Here is a 17,413-nt window from a genome sequence, read left to right on the forward strand (position 1 = left end):
TGGATGTGGGGGATGCTACGATTTTCCCCTTGTTTAAGCACCTCTATCACAACCTGCTCATCAACTATAACATCCGCTATTAACGGCCTAAGCAACTCTTCGGTCCATCCTCCAAACAAAGTCAATTGTTTTTGTCAGTGCCATGCAACCTAAAATGCTTCTAGTATAAGGTTTTCAGTTTGTTTTGCTTATTTATTTAGCACCCTTCTGTATTTGTAATGCTGGCAACTTTTTGCAGTTTGTAATTTGTCAAGTTATAATATATGGCCAGGGTGTCAGAATTTCATATGTCCAGTCCATTTATGTTTTCATTTATTTTATGTGTTTTAGATGTTGCCACTTTTTCTTAAATATATATTCACCACTTTTGCCTCTTCCCATAAAACCAGTGATTCTGGTTATGGTGGATGCCAAATAAGTTTGTCATAACTTTCATAAATGGGTTTGAATTAAAGTGAACTTTGTAACAAATGATCATTAGTTTGTTCAACTACCGGATAGGAATGTCATGAAATATTTCTCCTAATCGAAAGTAAGCATTAGTGTCCTTGGTCCCTCAGTAGAAGTCAGTGGAAGTTTTTTTCTACCAAAGCTTAAGAATATGGAAGATCAACAAAAATACTCAATCTATATTAGGTAACATCTTTCTGCTCTCATCTCACACCACTTCAGGGTGACTGATGCTTGGTCCCATCCCTTCCTTTTGCTAAAGAGGTAATTGGTAGATGCTGGTAATTCCCAATTACAGTATAAATCTGTTGTCCATTTTCCTCCTCTTGTTTCTTTGTTACCTTAGGCCTTTTGCTCTATAAAGCCTATGAATTTTAGTTGATGGGTCCAAATTCAACGACCCCAAAAGATGTACAAGATAAAATTGAGGGTCCTCTGCCACCCCTGCCTAGTTCGATAAGCGGAACTAGAAAAAATTTAGTACTTCTTTCTCTTACGAATGAAAAGTTCATTCCAAATCTTGTAATGTGATATTTACCGTTGAATATGATGCTTCTCTGTAAAGTCTCTCAAGTGGATGGATACAAGCTTTAACAGAACAACAAGTTTACTGCAAGTAATGGGGATCAATGAATTTACCCTGTTAAAAAGAATTTAAATTAATGCTTGTGGATAACGTTGATTTCTCTTTAGGATTTGGAGTGTATATAAAGTCCACCTTTTTGTTTTTGCTAAAGGCTCCATTCTCGTGCTCGAGCCTCTTATTTTTTACTGTTGGATTGGGGTGTAGGCATGATATGAACCGAACCAACTTTTGGTCTTGCAGTCACATGGTGCTGAATATAAATTTTGTTACTTATGTGGTCTCCAATCACTCCTTTTTTAACATTCTACAGGGCAATGATGTCCTTAGAAAAAGCACAAAGCAGTTGGAAGTTGGTAATTGTTAGGACCTTTTTTTTACTCACCCACCCCATCCCCAAATAAAATCTAAAATAATTAGAAAGATGAATTTGACAGCACTGTGTTCTGGTGGCATGTTGGTATCTGAAGGAAAATAACATTTTCCATTGCCGAGTGATGCGAAGCATGATGGTTTATTTTAGAGAGAAAGTCCCCACCCACAAACACAAGGGTAGGGCAATCTTATTATGAGCATTTTAACAGGTAGTTGGGTCCAAGTACAAAATCATATGAGCTGCATTAATTCCCTAATATTAGTTCAACACCCTCCTCTTCTAGCGTTGCCCGTGACATACCAACGTGAACCATCACACCCGATCCTTCCATTGCCATGTGGCTCCAGCTAACCCTAAGCTTTCATATCAAAAGATAAACTGTCACGTTTATCAGACTATTCTGACCTTGCTAATTTTTTTATCAAAACAACTTCAATAATTTCGAAAAACTGCCAATATTATAATCAATTCCAATGGCTATGTTCAGTTGGATGTCAGTGTTGGAGGAAAATGAATTCATATTTGACAAGGAATTGTTAATTGGAAATTAATTGATGAGCCCCGATTTGAAAGGGTACGTAGAAGATACGATTATAAAGCAGGAAATGATATTAAGAGTTTTCCACGTTGAGGAACCTTGGATTTGCCCCATCTTGAGTTGCAGAAAGAAGAGCCTAAAATGTTACGTACCAAGTGAAAATAGAAGCCGAAACCCTGTAGTGGAAGTGAAGCTCATAATACATGTCAATTACGTGCAAAGCTTTCTCGAAATAATAGGGTTGTGTTGGAGTCTATGGTTGGTATGGTTCCCCACTGATTGGAAAATTTTCATGTTAACAGATTCTTCATCATCATTATTATTATTATTATTAACATATTATTTATGTTTGAAGGGTTTGGATTACGGCAAGATGGTGTGTGGTGAAAGTAGAAAAAGGTAAAGGTGTGAGATTTGCTTGCAGATTTGAAACTGTCCAAATGGGGAAACTAGGCTTCGACGCACAGTGCCAAATTTTGTTATCTCTTCAGAAATAGGTAAACATGCCTGCAATCTGGATTCGCTACTTTGGGTTTAGTTTAGACCTAAACCCATTTTCAGTAACCATATTAATCTCTTTCTCTCAACCTACACTCTAAACACATTTCTTAAATATGCTTCATAGAGTAATTCTTTGCTCTTCTTCCTTACGGGGAAACTAAAACAACCATCCTCCTAAATCTTACTGTAAATATATATTTCTTTCCCATTAGGTGATGACACCCATAACATAATCTATCATTTAATTCACACCATATTTAATGCTCCTTGGTAGATAATGTATTATTTCAGGACACTTCTACTCTCTCTTCTACCCTAATCTCCTACCTCTTTTATTTTAAGCACTATATTTCTCTTTCTCGGAATTTCCGAACGCGTCTTACTCAACCATTCTGCAACTGTTTATTTCAAATGTCAAATCATTTTTATTACTTTTACCAAAAACTCAATTAAATAATTAAGTAATAAAACTTTATGTATATAAAAATAATAATTAACAAAATAATAAGTATTTTATATTGTGTTGATCTCTTAATACGTCTAGTCCCGTTTCATTTTTGGAGGTGTGCAAATTAAAGTTGGTAACAATAATATTTACCCTTTCAATATATAGCACACAACTTGAAATGGAATAATCACATGACTACTATTTTTTTTTTTAAAAAAAAACAAGATATTATATGAACTCAGCCGTGTGCTACTTTTTTTTTTTCTTAATTTTGTTAGGTTATTCTAACTTATATTTGAATGATGTTCTTATAAGTATACAGTGTAGTATAAGAATATATTTTTAATTGTGTAAAATATTACCAATTTTATTAATTGGTAATAGATACAAATGTTAGGTATCATACAGTATCTAATGAAATTAAAAAGTAATAAGAATTTGACTCAAAATTGTCTTTCTAACCATTATTTTTTATGTCGAATAGCATTTGACTTTTATTGAAAAAAAAAAAAAAAAACTTCATTAGCACACTAATGTACCAGCTTATAATAGGTAGAATGATAATCTTACAAACAAAGAATTGTCATGTGAATACTTTCTGAATATTAAATGTGTTTTATAATTACAGTACTGATATAAAGGTTAAATTTGAGTTTTGCTTCTTTAACTTATTTTTCACGTAGCTGATTTTTCACATTTCTAAAACGATTTAGTTTAATTTTCTCCGTTATAAAGCTAACAAAAAATGTTAATGGAATAGTTGAACTTATTTCTTATTTCATATTTTGTTGGAATTGCAAACACTTTATGGTAAGGTGCTTCAATGTTGAAATGTTTTCTTGTAAAATGCTAAGTTGTATTTTTATTGATTTGTTAATCTTTTACCATAGTAGAAAAGGGTTGAAAGCAGCGATTGTCTTTCACGATTTGTATTTTGCAGAGATCCGTGATGAAAAAGATGTGATTATCATGAGGTATAAATGTAATTTATATGGTTATTTTGTATAACGTTACCTACTATTAAGGGTTTTCCATTCAAATGTATTGGAGGAAGTAAAAGATATGTAAATTTTCTAAGGTTGAATCAAAAGCTTTGTTAGCTTATGTAATCTAATTATTAACTAATGAAAACGGAGCTTATGATGAATAATGTAATATAAAAACTTTTGCATGTAAGTTTTATTGGTTTGAATCACATTGAAGATGAATGTAGTTTGAATATTTCTCTTTGGATGAACTAAGTTACATATTCTGAAGAACTGAAAATGTAAATTAAGAGTATCCAATTTTTAAGATACATTGTTTTATGTTTGTCTGAAAGTATGTAAAATATAATGGAGGGGCCTTTTAAAGGATAAGAAAGCATGTTCCAAAGATTTAAAAAGCAAAAAATGTAGATACATGAAATGAAAATGAGGTTGGAACTACGTTATCATAATGTCATGTGATAGAAAAAACAATTAGGTGCATGAACTAACTTTAACTAGTATTAGTTCGAGTTAGTCCATGATACTTAGCCACCTTGTTACAAAATATGCTACAACCTTTTACAACTTTCTAACACATTTAAAGTAATGTTTCTTATTTTCGCAAGGCATTTATTTTTTAATTCAAGTTCATTTTTTTTTTTTGTGTTATTTTGTAACGACCACATGAGGTGCCTTCTTTTTATTTGTTTGAATTCTCTATATCTATGGTTCCATCAAACTCTTCAAATATTTAATATCATATCAACATTTTTCTGTATGTACCCAGTAACGAAAGCAAATTTTCGTCTTATATAAAATAAAATGAGAGGTGATACGAAAATTACTACGACATATTCTTGGAGAATTAAGTAAGAGAAAAAGTTACTATTTATTGTGAAAGCATATAAAATTTCAACCAGAATAAGACCCGTATACTTTTCAAAATATAGAAAAATATAAATTATATGATGACTTTGTTATTATTATTTAATTTTAACAAAATTTTATGGAAATAATTGTGATCATATGAAGTTATTATTGAATAACTAGATCAAGATAATTTATATTTTATGCGAAATTATTATCACTGGTAAAAAATTGACCCTCATATTGCATTTCTGATAACTTATATTTGAGAACTCTAGTTTGTATGTCTTTAAAATCTCTAAGCACTCTTGATAATTAGTTCAAATAATGATTTATATATGAGAATTCACTGATTGATGTTCGAGGACAAAGTTTCAAGTATGATTCAATTCAACCTATACCATGAACAGTGATTTTCTTCGTTAATTCTTTACAATTTCAAACAGTGATATTTTAACTGGGAGTGTTATTAGTTACTTCAATCTAATAAAACCTTCTTTTTCTTTTCAACGTGGATATCCGTTTAAACAAAGACCCTCACACATGGCCCATACTCTTAATTTTAAAACGAGTCTTTTACTTCCCGCACCCCATGATTACTACCTACAAAAACTAATAACACACAATAAAATACCTTCTTGCATCATACCACTACCGATTGTCGCCACTGTATCTTTTTTTTTTTTTTTTCTTTTGCACTTTTGACTGCACCTCAGTTCTCCACTGTACTTATGAGAAAAAGAAGAAAAAGAGAGAGAAACATTGGATTTGGTGAAAATTTTGTTTTAAAAAATTTATTCTAGAAAATAGTTTATATGTGCCGAAAAACTTGTTCTAAACATTTTGTTTTAAAAAGCATGTTTCAAAAACTTGTTCCAGCAGCTCATTCCGAAAAAAGTACATTTTACAGAAAAGATTTTTTATGATAACTTTTTATAGAAATATAAGTGATATTTTTATAAAAAGAAAAAAGAAAAAAAAATGGGGCAGTGCTACTGTAGCAACACCTTTGATGTTTATATACTGCTCATAGACAAACTATAAAACTATAAAATCAATTTCTCTATATATTAAAACAAAATTTTGCATAAGTTAAAATTTTGATTTTGAAAAGGCAATATAAAAAAAAACATTTTACAAACTATATTATAGACTGAGTTTAATTTAGGAAAAAAAATTATCTTCTATTTTTGTTTTATTTTCTAGAAGTGCCTTACAAAACATTATTTAAACAAAATCCCAAGTGCTACTTCTCCAGGATTATTGCTTCTTTTTGGTCTTGTTTCTAAAATTAAAAATTAAAGGACAGTGTTTTTAATACTATAACTTTTTTTTTCATATATAAAAATCAAAAGTAGTATTTATTAATTATTTGTCATCTGTTTGGTTCTGCAGTGAGAACCAAAAATTACATAACAGAAATGTATTGGTACATAATACAATACATAATGTACATGTAAAGGAGCAAGTTCCTAGAATGTGTTTATGTTACTGCAATTCTATATATATCAGACACAATGTAATTGGAAAGAGATAATGGAGAAGCATGAAGAATCTTGAAAAATACACACGTGAAAGATTTGCAAAGCTCCAACTCAGAAATCAAATTTGTTTGTTATTCTTCATCTTTACGCCAATGTTTGAAGTTACAGGAGAAGACCAGTGTTCTTCATATTCTGCTGGATTTAGAGCGAGATGAACCACGACTGCTACCATTTGAATGATCTCTCTTTAACAAGGCTTCCAGATTTTGGAAACATTTCAATGGCCTAACCTGCATGTTACAAACAGTGTCAATGTTACAATTGCTGCACATGTTGTGTAATCACTCAAAGCTGTCAAATAAATGAAATATAGTGCCAAGTTTTAGTACAATGCTGGAGAAAAATTGTAAATTGCCAATTGCTTATATTTGCATACAACCAACAGTAAATTTAGCTGATAAATTATGGATGGTAGTCTTCATTAAAATAGCAAAATCATTTAACTATGAGGAAGTGAATAATATTAGACAAGTGACAAATAATGACTTTAACTAGTAAAATATGAAATATTTACAAACAGAGAGATTAGTCATTTAGTCCATTGTAGAGAGTTTTGAAGAAGCAGAAATATCTGATGCAGGGGGAGGGGAATGTTATGTAAGAGAGAGGATAACCTTCCAACGTCTTTTTTGACCGATTGCGTTGTAGATGAACTCCAGCCTTGTTATAATTTGCCTGAATGTTGGCCTCATAGCTGGATTTTCATTCCAGCACTCCTCAATCAATCTACAACCATATATCATTATTCATTAGAGATTAGCAGAATCATCATCAAATGAGAGAAAGCATTGACAAGATTATATATATATATATATATATATATATATATATATATATATATATATATATATATATATAATTTTAGTCAAATAGTTTTACCTCAATGATCTTAGCTTAACAGATAAATTCCAACTTTTAGAAAGAGATTAATAACTTCTGAGCATTGGCATAATAAGAATGGTTTACAAACATAAAACATTGTTAAACATGGCAATATCCAAATATTTATATTTTATGCCTTATTAGTAAAAGGATGGTAAGTCGTCTGTTAAAATGAGAAAATAATTTAATGGGAAAATAGTTTAACATCCTTTTACTTTTCTCAGCAAAATGAAATCACTGGACTTTGAAAAAATAACCCAAGGAACATAGATGACTTACTCTCTAATTCCATGGGAGTAATGTTTGGATGGAGCTCGAAAAGGTGGACGCTCTTTGGCAGCATACACCTTAGGAACTTCATCTTCTTGCTTTGCAGAAAAAGGAGGGCAGCCTTCAATCATCTAAAAGATAAACATAAGAAACATCAATAATGACTACAGCTATAGTTAGGATCTTAACATTCACACAAAAGCCACAATAATTCAATCAAACCAATAAATATTATTAGAAACTCGACAGCAGAAAAAAAATGCTACCATATTTTTGGAAATATTGGGTTTTGAAGGGAAAGAGAAGTAAATAACCAAGTTAAAAAGGATATCAAAATTCTACATCGTTGGTTTTCAAGGATAAATAATGTAGTTTAAATGTCATTTGGGGACATGGTTTACTATGAACCATGTAGAGTTCAATTCAACTAGTAGTCAAGAAAGTTCTCATACAGTGTATGGATACAACGCAATCAATCGGTGTTGGGCCTAATGACCTAATTGGCATAGTTGAAACAAAAAAATAGTTACCTCTTGTAGAATTAGTGCAAATGAAAATACATCCACTTTGGTGTCATATTCTTCTTGTTTGAAAACTTCCGGAGCCACATACCGGCCTATGAGCAATAAAAGAAAAATCCTAGTTTTAGAAAATCGACAGGATATGGAAAATGTCACAATAGTGAAAGTATTCTCAAATTCCCCATGAATAAGAGAATACAGCATTTCAGATATTTCAATATTTCAGGTGTGCATTAATGAAGTTCTGAAGAAAAGCAGCACCCACAGGAGGTTTCTTGGCATGTTAGAGGCTTGTCTTCTTTAACGGCCAGCAACTTGCTAACCCCAAAGTCTGCAACTTTTAGGTGCCCAGAATCATCCCGCAATATATTACTGTTGGCTTACTCATAAGCAACATCGATAAAAAGTGTAGACTGTATCAGCCACTAAACCAGACACACTCGGACTTCACATAAAAGAGTATACAATTAAGGAAAAAAGAATAACCGAACAAAAGAAACTTACGAAGGTTCAAGATCACGGTGAATAATGGGTGATGGCTTATTTTCATGCAAATAACCCACTCCCCTGCATAATTTTAAATAAAAAATGGTATTGAGTACACTTAATAAACCAAAAGATAAAAAAAAAATAAAAAAATAAATGTTAGCAGAGACATCATTATCAGAACCCAACAAATGATAGTCATAAAACTCCTAAAACAAAATTCCATGAATGACATGTAACCAGTGAAAATTATATAACAAGACTGCTCAATTTAAGAGAATTATGTATGAATGAGGGATGTATCTTTCAAAAATACATTGAATACCTTTTGATCATATAGAAAGGACTGACAGTTTGTGAGCAAAATCCATTTAGCCACTTAGATCCTATTCGAATTTTATCTCTATTTGGATGCTGTTGTCTTACTGGACAAAGGGATTAGGCCATTACATAACCCAATTAAGCATAGATTTCAATGATAATCTATATATTCGTTTATTTATTTACTATATGAAAAAAATCATACACCTTTAGTTAATTTTATCTTCAGTTTGTTACTTTGTAGTTTCTCAAGACATTCTTCTTCTTTTCTCCTATATTGAAAATGATAGCCACTAGGGCAAGATATGGAGGGATGAATAGAAGTGAGTTGAAAGAGATATAATGTGCCATTCAAATGATCAGCCAAATATCAGACCTTAACGGCAACTCAAATGGAATCAAAAGCCTCGACTGAACATTGGCGAAGTAAGTAGCACCCAAACAACCACTTCCTAGTTTCCAAAACTAAGCTCAACCCACATTTAACCAAGAACACACCACCTAAATGTCAACATAGGAATTTTCCTGTTCAATGAACTTTAAACGTGAACATGAGAATGTCAAGACAGAACTGGATCCAACTTTTTTGAATCAAAGTTTACTCTATAACATGATACAAAAATAGGCAAGATCCTGACAAATGCATCGATAGAGATTATGACACAACAATCAAGCCACGCACAACCAAGTGAGAATGTCTCATTGATCTGTGCCATAAAAGGTTCAAAATTTTTTCCACAATTTCAAAACACGACCTTCCTATTTTATCAAAGGCTTGAGCGCAACTATGTAAAGTGTGGCAAAAAATAAACGACAAAGTGCTCTAAGAATTAAAACGGGTGATAAATAGAAAAGTAGTAGCTCACAACATCTAATCCACTATAATAAATACTAAAATTTACATACGTTTCTGACATTCATGCTATATGTACACCCCATAATTTAAAATTAAATATTTTCGCCAAAGTCAGTTTTCATGCAAACATATATATAACAAGAAAAACAGGGGATAACAAGGTCTGTACGTATAAAATATTGAGGAAAATTTTATAATGAAAAATATCCTATAGTTTATGTGCTCTTCTAATCTTTTACATGACTAATAGCAACTCACAAGCACCAATCAAAATAAAATCACAAAAATTTAAAATCACCCCCTTGGTAGAGCGACAGAAAGAGAGCTGATTGTGAGACTCGATGCTGCAAACAGAAGAACCCATAAGAACATCAATGCATGAGTGTCGCCAATACCTAGCAATATCAAGTGCGAATCTCACAGCTGTAGATGGTTTCAAAGCTCCCTTTCTTTTCAAGAAATCACGAAGATCTCCCTGCAAGACATGGAAAAATTAGCTCAAGACAGGAACATTTATGACATTACTGTTTAAGTTCAACAAATATCCCTAGAAATCATGTTCCATGCAGCTGTAGGACAAAAAACCTTGGGAAGATATTCTGTCACAATCATCATTGGACTGCTCTGAGTCACAGCACCCAGAAATTGGATGACATTTGGATGCCGGATCTTCTGGAACAAGGCAAGTTCATCTCTGAAAGCCTTCCTGAGCAAGATCAAGTAAATTAATTATCATGAAATTATATAACAATTTTTCCACAAGGTTTGTGAGAGCAACTCACACTTTCTCCTCATCACTAATTACTTCCTCCCCAAGCTTTTTTACTGCAACCTCTGTTCCACGCCACAATGCACTACAGAAAGTCCCCTGCAAATTATGGAAAGATTAGCAGAAACAAAAATCATTTAGAACCAATGACATTGAAGATTATTCATGCAAGTAAGTAATTATGAACACAAACACAAAATATTTAAGAGAATCTGCAAGCTGGGTCTGGATATTCAATAGTAGTAGTCAAATTCCTTGAGAAACAGGAATTGGCTGGTTTCAATACTGTATAGTTACAGCCTTTTAATAAAACTTGCAAAACCATCAAACAGTGTCATAAATCTAATGAAGGTTAATAAGGTGACATTTAGATGAAGGATTTCGATTTCATCAAAATTTAAAATGCACAGGACTTTAATTACTTGTAATTCCTTCATTTTTAAAATACTTTGTTTGAATATTTCAAACTCTTCGATTTGATTAATATAATTTCCATCATATTCAAATTTCATATTATGTGCTATTTGAAATTCCTTCTTCTTAGGATTTATTTGAGACAACCTCATTATAAAATTCCCATTATCTTAAAAATCTTTGGATTTTATATCCAAAGAGGTCACTTTGATTTTTGATATTTCAAATTCTCTTAAAAATTGAATTTTGTCTCAAATTCTACATCCAAACACACCAATGTCCTTATAGAACTTCTTATGAATTAATGACCTAATTGACAGTGACTATAATAATAATAAATAATAAGAAAGCTTTTACCTTCGTTATCTCCACACTGTTGGTAAAATCGAGCTCTTCTGGATTTATTTCATACTCTGGGACTTCACGCGCGTGATTAACATGCATAGGGGCCATCTGAAACAGTATAATCACATCACGTATTCACATCACAACCAGAAGCAGAATATAAAAGCTAAAACTAATATGTAAAAACAAATAAATACAACAACTTGATAATTTACAATCCTAAATACACACATACCAGTGGCTTTGCTCCATGCTTCTCCAATAGTTTGATCACGTCATTTCTTTTATAAAAAATAGCATCTGCAAGTGGCTGTTTAATAGATGCAAAATTAATAATCAGTCCCGTAATTACATATCTAATACAGTAACTACAGAGTACAGAGAAGAGTATCAGAGATAATTAATTAGTTATTATAGATGGGATAGTATTCTTTTTGTTATATTTTTATGATACAATCCCTTTTCTATCCTTTATGATACAATTGTATTTTTTTTTATCCTTTGGGTAAACTCTATATATATACGAGCTCCGGATTCTTACTTTAATCAAATAATGAGAATCTTTTTTGTATTCTTTAATGAAGTGGAAAAGAAGGAGCATAAAAAAAGATTATAAAAAGAAGGTTAGAAGAAACACCATACAGTTGAATCTTTACATCACTTCATCCGGAGCTAAATTAAGGATAAGCACAATCACGATTAATAGAACAACACTTCAAGCAGAACATAATTAGAATCCTAATACAATCTGCAAGACAAGATCAGTCCTATTTTCAAAGTATATAATTACTTATATCCTCTTGATGCTTACTTCTATCATACTAACTTTTCACACAGGCAAGTGATAAGCCAACGTGCATCAGAAGTATCTTCTGTCAAATTTCAGATAAAAACACCGACTAACAGATGCATGCTAGTGCACACCATCTGCTCCACTTTGAGTTTAGACACAAGGTTATCAAATTGACATTTAATCATCACCAAGCTAATTTGTTGAATTGTAAATCATAATTTGCTTTGCATCGTAAGTTTCAAAGCCAACAAAAAATAACTCCAAATGCATCATATAGATTATTTATACTGTGCAGTCTAATAATTTTAAACTAGAAATAGATAAAACAACTTAATCACGAGTATCATAAATAAAATTATTAGAATATCACAGTTTGTGATACCTTTACTTTGTAAGGATGGAAACTAAATGTTGAAATAGTCAAATAGAGTGCATGCATTGACTAACAGATTTATAAATAATCAAATTGGATAAGATCAAAAATATTTCTTCCATTCTTTTCAATTAACAAAATGGTGGAACCCTGTTATTCATACCCAAGATGAAAAGTTTCACTAATTCATTCCCGTAATTTGAGAATCCAAGTAATTTGTGGTTCATCATATGAAACGAGTCAAAATGCAGTCAAATTCTTTTGAATAGGAATTAAATCTTGAAGCGCAACAAGTAAGATTCTAATAACCTTCAAAATAAATTGTGGTGGTAACGGAATATTTTGAAGATCTCACATTGATTATAAATGTTAAAGTATATAAGTGGACCAGTACTAAAGTTGGTTTCATCAGTTAGACTTAAACTCATATATTAGAGTCATCCTATTGAGTCATTATTGAATCACCACATCTTGGAGATCTCCAGTTAAATAGAAATAAGGTCAATTTACCATATATAAAAGAATATTTACATGATTTGATTTTGAGAGGATAAGTTAAGCTTACACTCAACACCTAATAAAATCTAAGATCAAGGCATCAATCTCCTCCTTTTGATAAGACAATAACTTAAACTTGCTCGAAGAAATGCACGCCTAAACAATTAATCAAGCGCCCAGGCAAATTGCAACAACAATCATGTTCACGAAAAATGCCTCTAACTTATTCTACAATCCACTACACGCAATCCTTTATTTTAGGCATTACATTAGACAGAATGAATCCACCCTACACGAGACATCATTTGACTAATCAAACAACCCTGAATCCAGATACAATAACCCTGAACGCTTTAGCCAAACCTTAGACATTTTCTGTATGAAATTTATGGTAATGCTATCGTCTTTGTCCGACTAAAAACCGGAAATAGCAATACCAACAAACCGTGTCAAACATCAAAGCACAATCACCTTTGGCACTAAACAAAATCAAGAAATAAAAAGAAATGAAGTGAAGTTACCGTGCTCCCCCATCGATCTTTAGCGTCAACTTCAGCACCTTTTTGGAGTAACAAATCAGCGACATCAGTGAAGCCCTCACATGATGCGACATGAAGAGCAGTGCGATAATCAATATCCTTGTAATTCACACTCACACCAGACTCTAACACCTCGCGAATACCATCCACATCCCCTTCGAACGCCGAGTACATCAACCTCACACCCTGATCAACAGCGTTTCCTTCGTTTTTAGGTTCCGCTCCTTCGTTATGGCGTTCTGGGGCAAGCGATGACTGCTTCCCCAGCGTAAACCTCGCAGGGTTTTTGGATTCCATGGCGTGAAGAAAAGCAACCCAGAAAGTTCAGATCGAGAAAGATTTGATTTTGAAGTTTGGAGATGGAAGATTCAACGGAACGAAAACTCGATAAAGCTCTTTTTCACTTTGCTTTTGAAAATTTTGCTAGTCCGACCGAGCCACTTGATCGATGACGATTATTCAGTTTTGTCAGCGCAGTCCCACGTGGAAATGTTTGAATTCAGGCTTTCCGAACATGCGGTGGATTCTACGCGTTGTGCTAAGCGCGTCACGCGTCTGCTTCAATGCCAGCGTATCGCGCCAATGCGGCATAGAGTAAGATATACCTTACTAACGTGTGCCGCTGGCGGGACATACAACTGCTGAGGTTAGATTTAAGAAGATCTTGAGCGTCGCTTACGTGTAACAGGGAGTGGAATGGCCGTTCTTTGGTACATGCTTCTTTTTTTTCTTTTTCACTGGTAGGGTCGTTGAAATTCGGGTACTCCTTTTTAAAAGTTAGATTAGAAAAAAAATGTAAAAGGAGAAAATTAAGGAAATTGATTGCATATGTTTTTAATGGATAATTGTTCACAGATGACTACTGCTTATTATTTTCGATCACGTTACCAACCACTAACCATTCAATTGATGATTAATATATATTTCATTAAAGAAAGTGTATTTTCTACGTTAACCCAAAGATTTATCTCCAAGCAAATAATTTAGTAGGTTTATTAAGTTTTCTCTTATTTAAACTTCTTTTTAGAACATGATAATTATTGGGATTAAATATGTTTTCAGTCTATAGGCTATTGAACGGTTTTAGTTTTAGTCTCTTTTTTAAAGTAAGGTAGATTTTAATCATTCTCTTTAAAAAAAAAAATTGATTTTAGTCCTTCAAAATTAATATCGTTAACTTTTCGTTGACCTGACTAATAGAAAATGTCACACTTTTTTTCCTGACATTTGGTCATTTTTTTCTCCCTCGTCTAGCACTTACTTCCCCTACGCCATCCACAACCTTCTTTTCAGCCACGTCACCTACCTTCCCACCACACCATCTGACGACTCTTCCTATGTCGTTCCCACCGTCACCGCCACCGTCACCACCTTCTTGTCCTTGGCTGAATGCTGAAAGACCCTAAACTATAAGTGGAATAAGGGAGTGAGTGTGTGTTTTCTTGAGAGAGAGAGTAGCAACCACCAATGGAGATTTCTGCCATGGCTTCTTCAACTACTCCAAGACCTTCTCTTCCAACTCCTTCTCCATACCCGGTAGTCACCACTTTTACCAAACATCAACCCAGACGCAACCATATAGCATTGCCAACCTCATCCGCCATTTCGCTCCTCGCTCTCTTCGCCCCTCCCAACGAAGCCAAAGTCGTTGTCTCCATCGCCAAGGACCATATTGTTTCGTCTCTCACCCAATTATTTTTTTTCGATTTCCTCGCCTACCCATTATCTGGAATACCTTGTAGCTTTTGTTTATCTTTTAAAAAATCTAACTTTATTTGTTTTGTTTATAGGTTGAGAAAACGATTGACAAGGTTCAGGAAGTGGGTTCGAGTGTTCTGGACACGACACAACGTGTTGTTGAGGTAATTGGGAACGCTTTGAAGCCTGGCATCGAAACGGCGTTGTCGATTGTGCAGCAAGTTGGGGAAGAGGTCTTGAAAATTGCTTCCCCTGCCATTTTTGAAGCTTCTAAGAAAGCCCAATCTTTCATGGAAGAAGAGTTCTTGGAAGACGAGTTTGGAAGACGATGTTTTGAAGTAGAAACAACTATGATGAGTTTTCGTCCTCTGGTGGGGTGAGTTGAAACCGTGTAGGGTACACATGGGGATGCTTGTGTTGTGCTCATCGTTACGTGCAACCCAGTTATTACGCCCACTTTATTGCTCATGGTTTTGTACCACTTGTTAATGGGGCTACTGGTTTCTCACTGATTTTGAGATTTGTGAAAAAAATTGATTTAAGAGAAAGTGTTGAAATTATGAATTGGAAAAAACCAATGTTCTTAGAAAGAGGTCCCGCATAAAAAAAATACAATTTTTTCAAACCCAACCCGATCCGAACCCGTGGTGGGCTGGGTTGGCCCGCAGATTGTGACTCATTTTGACTCACTAGTACAAAAACAGCGTACAATATCAAATATTTGTTGTCTTTGCGTCGAATTCGATAACGACGTCATATCGGGAGACATTAAATTGACGACGAATTTAACAAATTCGACGTTAATTTAACGTCCAATTTTGTCAATATACGACGTTAATTTAAAGTCAAATTTTGTCAATATGCGACTTTAATTATTTTTTTAATTAATTGTAATCATTTTTTACAATTCTACCACTGAAAAGTAGAAAAACAATAAATTTTAGTTTTTGGTATTTTATAAAGCATGAATTATGAAATGTAATATAGGATCAACAATAAAGAACAATAAAAAACAACAAACAAGTTCAATCAAATAATAACAAACAAGTTCAACCAAACAACAACAATAAACAAGTTCAACAAAAAAACAACAAACAAGTTCAACAAATAAGTTCTTCAAAACGAAAACGAAAAAACAAAAACTAACATTCAAAAGATAGGTTCATCGGAATAAAGTGTTGCCACCCATAAGAGAGAAAACAGAATGAGCCCATGAAGGACAAGAACACAGAAATAATCAGTGAAAACAAACGAAAATTAGTTAATTAACATGCATTTGTATCAAATGAAAGAAAGGTTATATGTGATGGTCGTCAAATTTCATTTGAGAAAAGTTTGAACAGAGAAGTGAGTCTCGCACGCTAAGATAAAGTGGATGATTTTTCAATATCTCGCTCAAACTTATATTGAATACTAACCTTTTGATGTCTAAGGCTGAGGCATTCGACCTTTTATATCTTTTTACTTCGAATTACAATTCTAAACAACATTTATTAATTACATTTATTTACATTTTGTTGGTTATATTGAATGGTTAAACGTTCAACAACATTATATGTTGTTTTTGAGTTTGTATATATATATATATATATATATATATATATATATATATATATATATATATATATATATATATAAAGTGTATGTAAACATAAAATTTATAATGTTTTATACTTTAAAAGTTAATTAATATTTTATTACAGAAATTTTTTTTTGATAGACGATATCTCATCATCATAAGTTGAAAATTTTATGTTAATCTGAATAAAATTTAAATTTTGATGTTTTAAATTATTTTTATTTAATAAAAATAAATTATTAATAAGCAAATAAAAATTACTAAAATATGATTTTTTATAAGACTTTATTAAAACGGAAGATATAAAAGAATCTTCAAAATAAATAAGCTATAAACCATCCAATAATTATTCTACTAAAAATAGTGTAACTATGACGAAATAATAATAAATATTTCCACCCAAACAATTAATAATGACCCTGAATTTAAGAACAGAACGGTCTGAAAACATTCAATAACATTTACAGCGTATGAGAAAGAAACTGACAAACTTATATTTATTCATTCAATCAATTCAGATACCCTACCCAACCATCTTCCAATAACATCAGTATAAATATGTTGCTTCTCATAGCATTTGTATACCAATCCAAGATAAAAGTTATTTGCAGCAAAATCCTCAAGAAACAATGGCCAAAGTTTCAGTTAATCAAGTGGCACTCTTTCTGTTCCTAATTCTGGTTGCATCTGGTATTTCCCCACCTTCTTCCGTGAACACTTGTTTGAATGCATACCTTATTTTTGAAAGAAATATATTCTTTAACATATTTAAATTTTTTATATTTATTTTAGAT

General features: G+C 32.4%; 2 protein-coding genes across 2 annotated transcripts; one reads left to right on the plus strand and one right to left on the minus strand.

The window, feature by feature from the left end:
- Positions 1–6,265: 6,265 nt before the first annotated feature.
- LOC106776154 (serine/threonine-protein kinase STY17) lies at positions 6,266–13,937 on the minus strand. The gene is made up of 12 exons (XM_014663505.2): positions 13,325–13,937; positions 11,375–11,449; positions 11,152–11,247; positions 10,394–10,479; positions 10,197–10,317; positions 10,007–10,086; positions 8,453–8,515; positions 8,214–8,320; positions 7,958–8,043; positions 7,437–7,558; positions 6,890–7,001; positions 6,266–6,505 (listed from the first exon to the last, which is right to left on the minus strand). Exons 1-12 carry the CDS (start codon positions 13,637–13,639, stop codon positions 6,401–6,403), a joined length of 1,368 nt encoding a protein of 455 aa, XP_014518991.1. The 5' UTR covers positions 13,640–13,937; the 3' UTR covers positions 6,266–6,400.
- An 872-nt stretch (positions 13,938–14,809) lies between these two features.
- LOC106774934 (calcium sensing receptor, chloroplastic-like) lies at positions 14,810–15,420 on the plus strand. The gene is made up of 2 exons (XM_014661961.1): positions 14,810–15,016; positions 15,133–15,420. Exons 1-2 carry the CDS (start codon positions 14,810–14,812, stop codon positions 15,418–15,420), a joined length of 495 nt encoding a protein of 164 aa, XP_014517447.1.
- The last annotated feature ends 1,993 nt before the right edge of the window (positions 15,421–17,413 follow it).

This window comes from Vigna radiata, chromosome 10 (genome assembly GCF_000741045.1).
Source record: "Vigna radiata var. radiata cultivar VC1973A chromosome 10, Vradiata_ver6, whole genome shotgun sequence".
Lineage (NCBI taxonomy): Eukaryota > Viridiplantae > Streptophyta > Magnoliopsida > Fabales > Fabaceae > Vigna > Vigna radiata.

Excerpts from the sequence above, each read along its gene's own strand:
- LOC106776154 (XM_014663505.2), bottom strand. The coding sequence starts at position 13,639 with ATGGAATCCAAAAACCCTGCGAGGTTTACGCTGGGGAAGCAGTCATCG. Across the intron at positions 10,087-10,196 it reads TGACAGAATATCTTCCCAAG|GGAGATCTTCGTGATTTCTT; the intron begins GTTTTTTGTCCT and ends CATGTCTTGCAG. Across the intron at positions 7,002-7,436 it reads TACTCCCATGGAATTAGAGA|ATTGATTGAGGAGTGCTGGA; the intron begins GTAAGTCATCTA and ends ATATGGTTGTAG.
- LOC106774934 (XM_014661961.1), top strand. The coding sequence starts at position 14,810 with ATGGAGATTTCTGCCATGGCTTCTTCAACTACTCCAAGACCTTCTCTT. Across the intron at positions 15,017-15,132 it reads CCATCGCCAAGGACCATATT|GTTGAGAAAACGATTGACAA; the intron begins GTTTCGTCTCTC and ends TTTTGTTTATAG.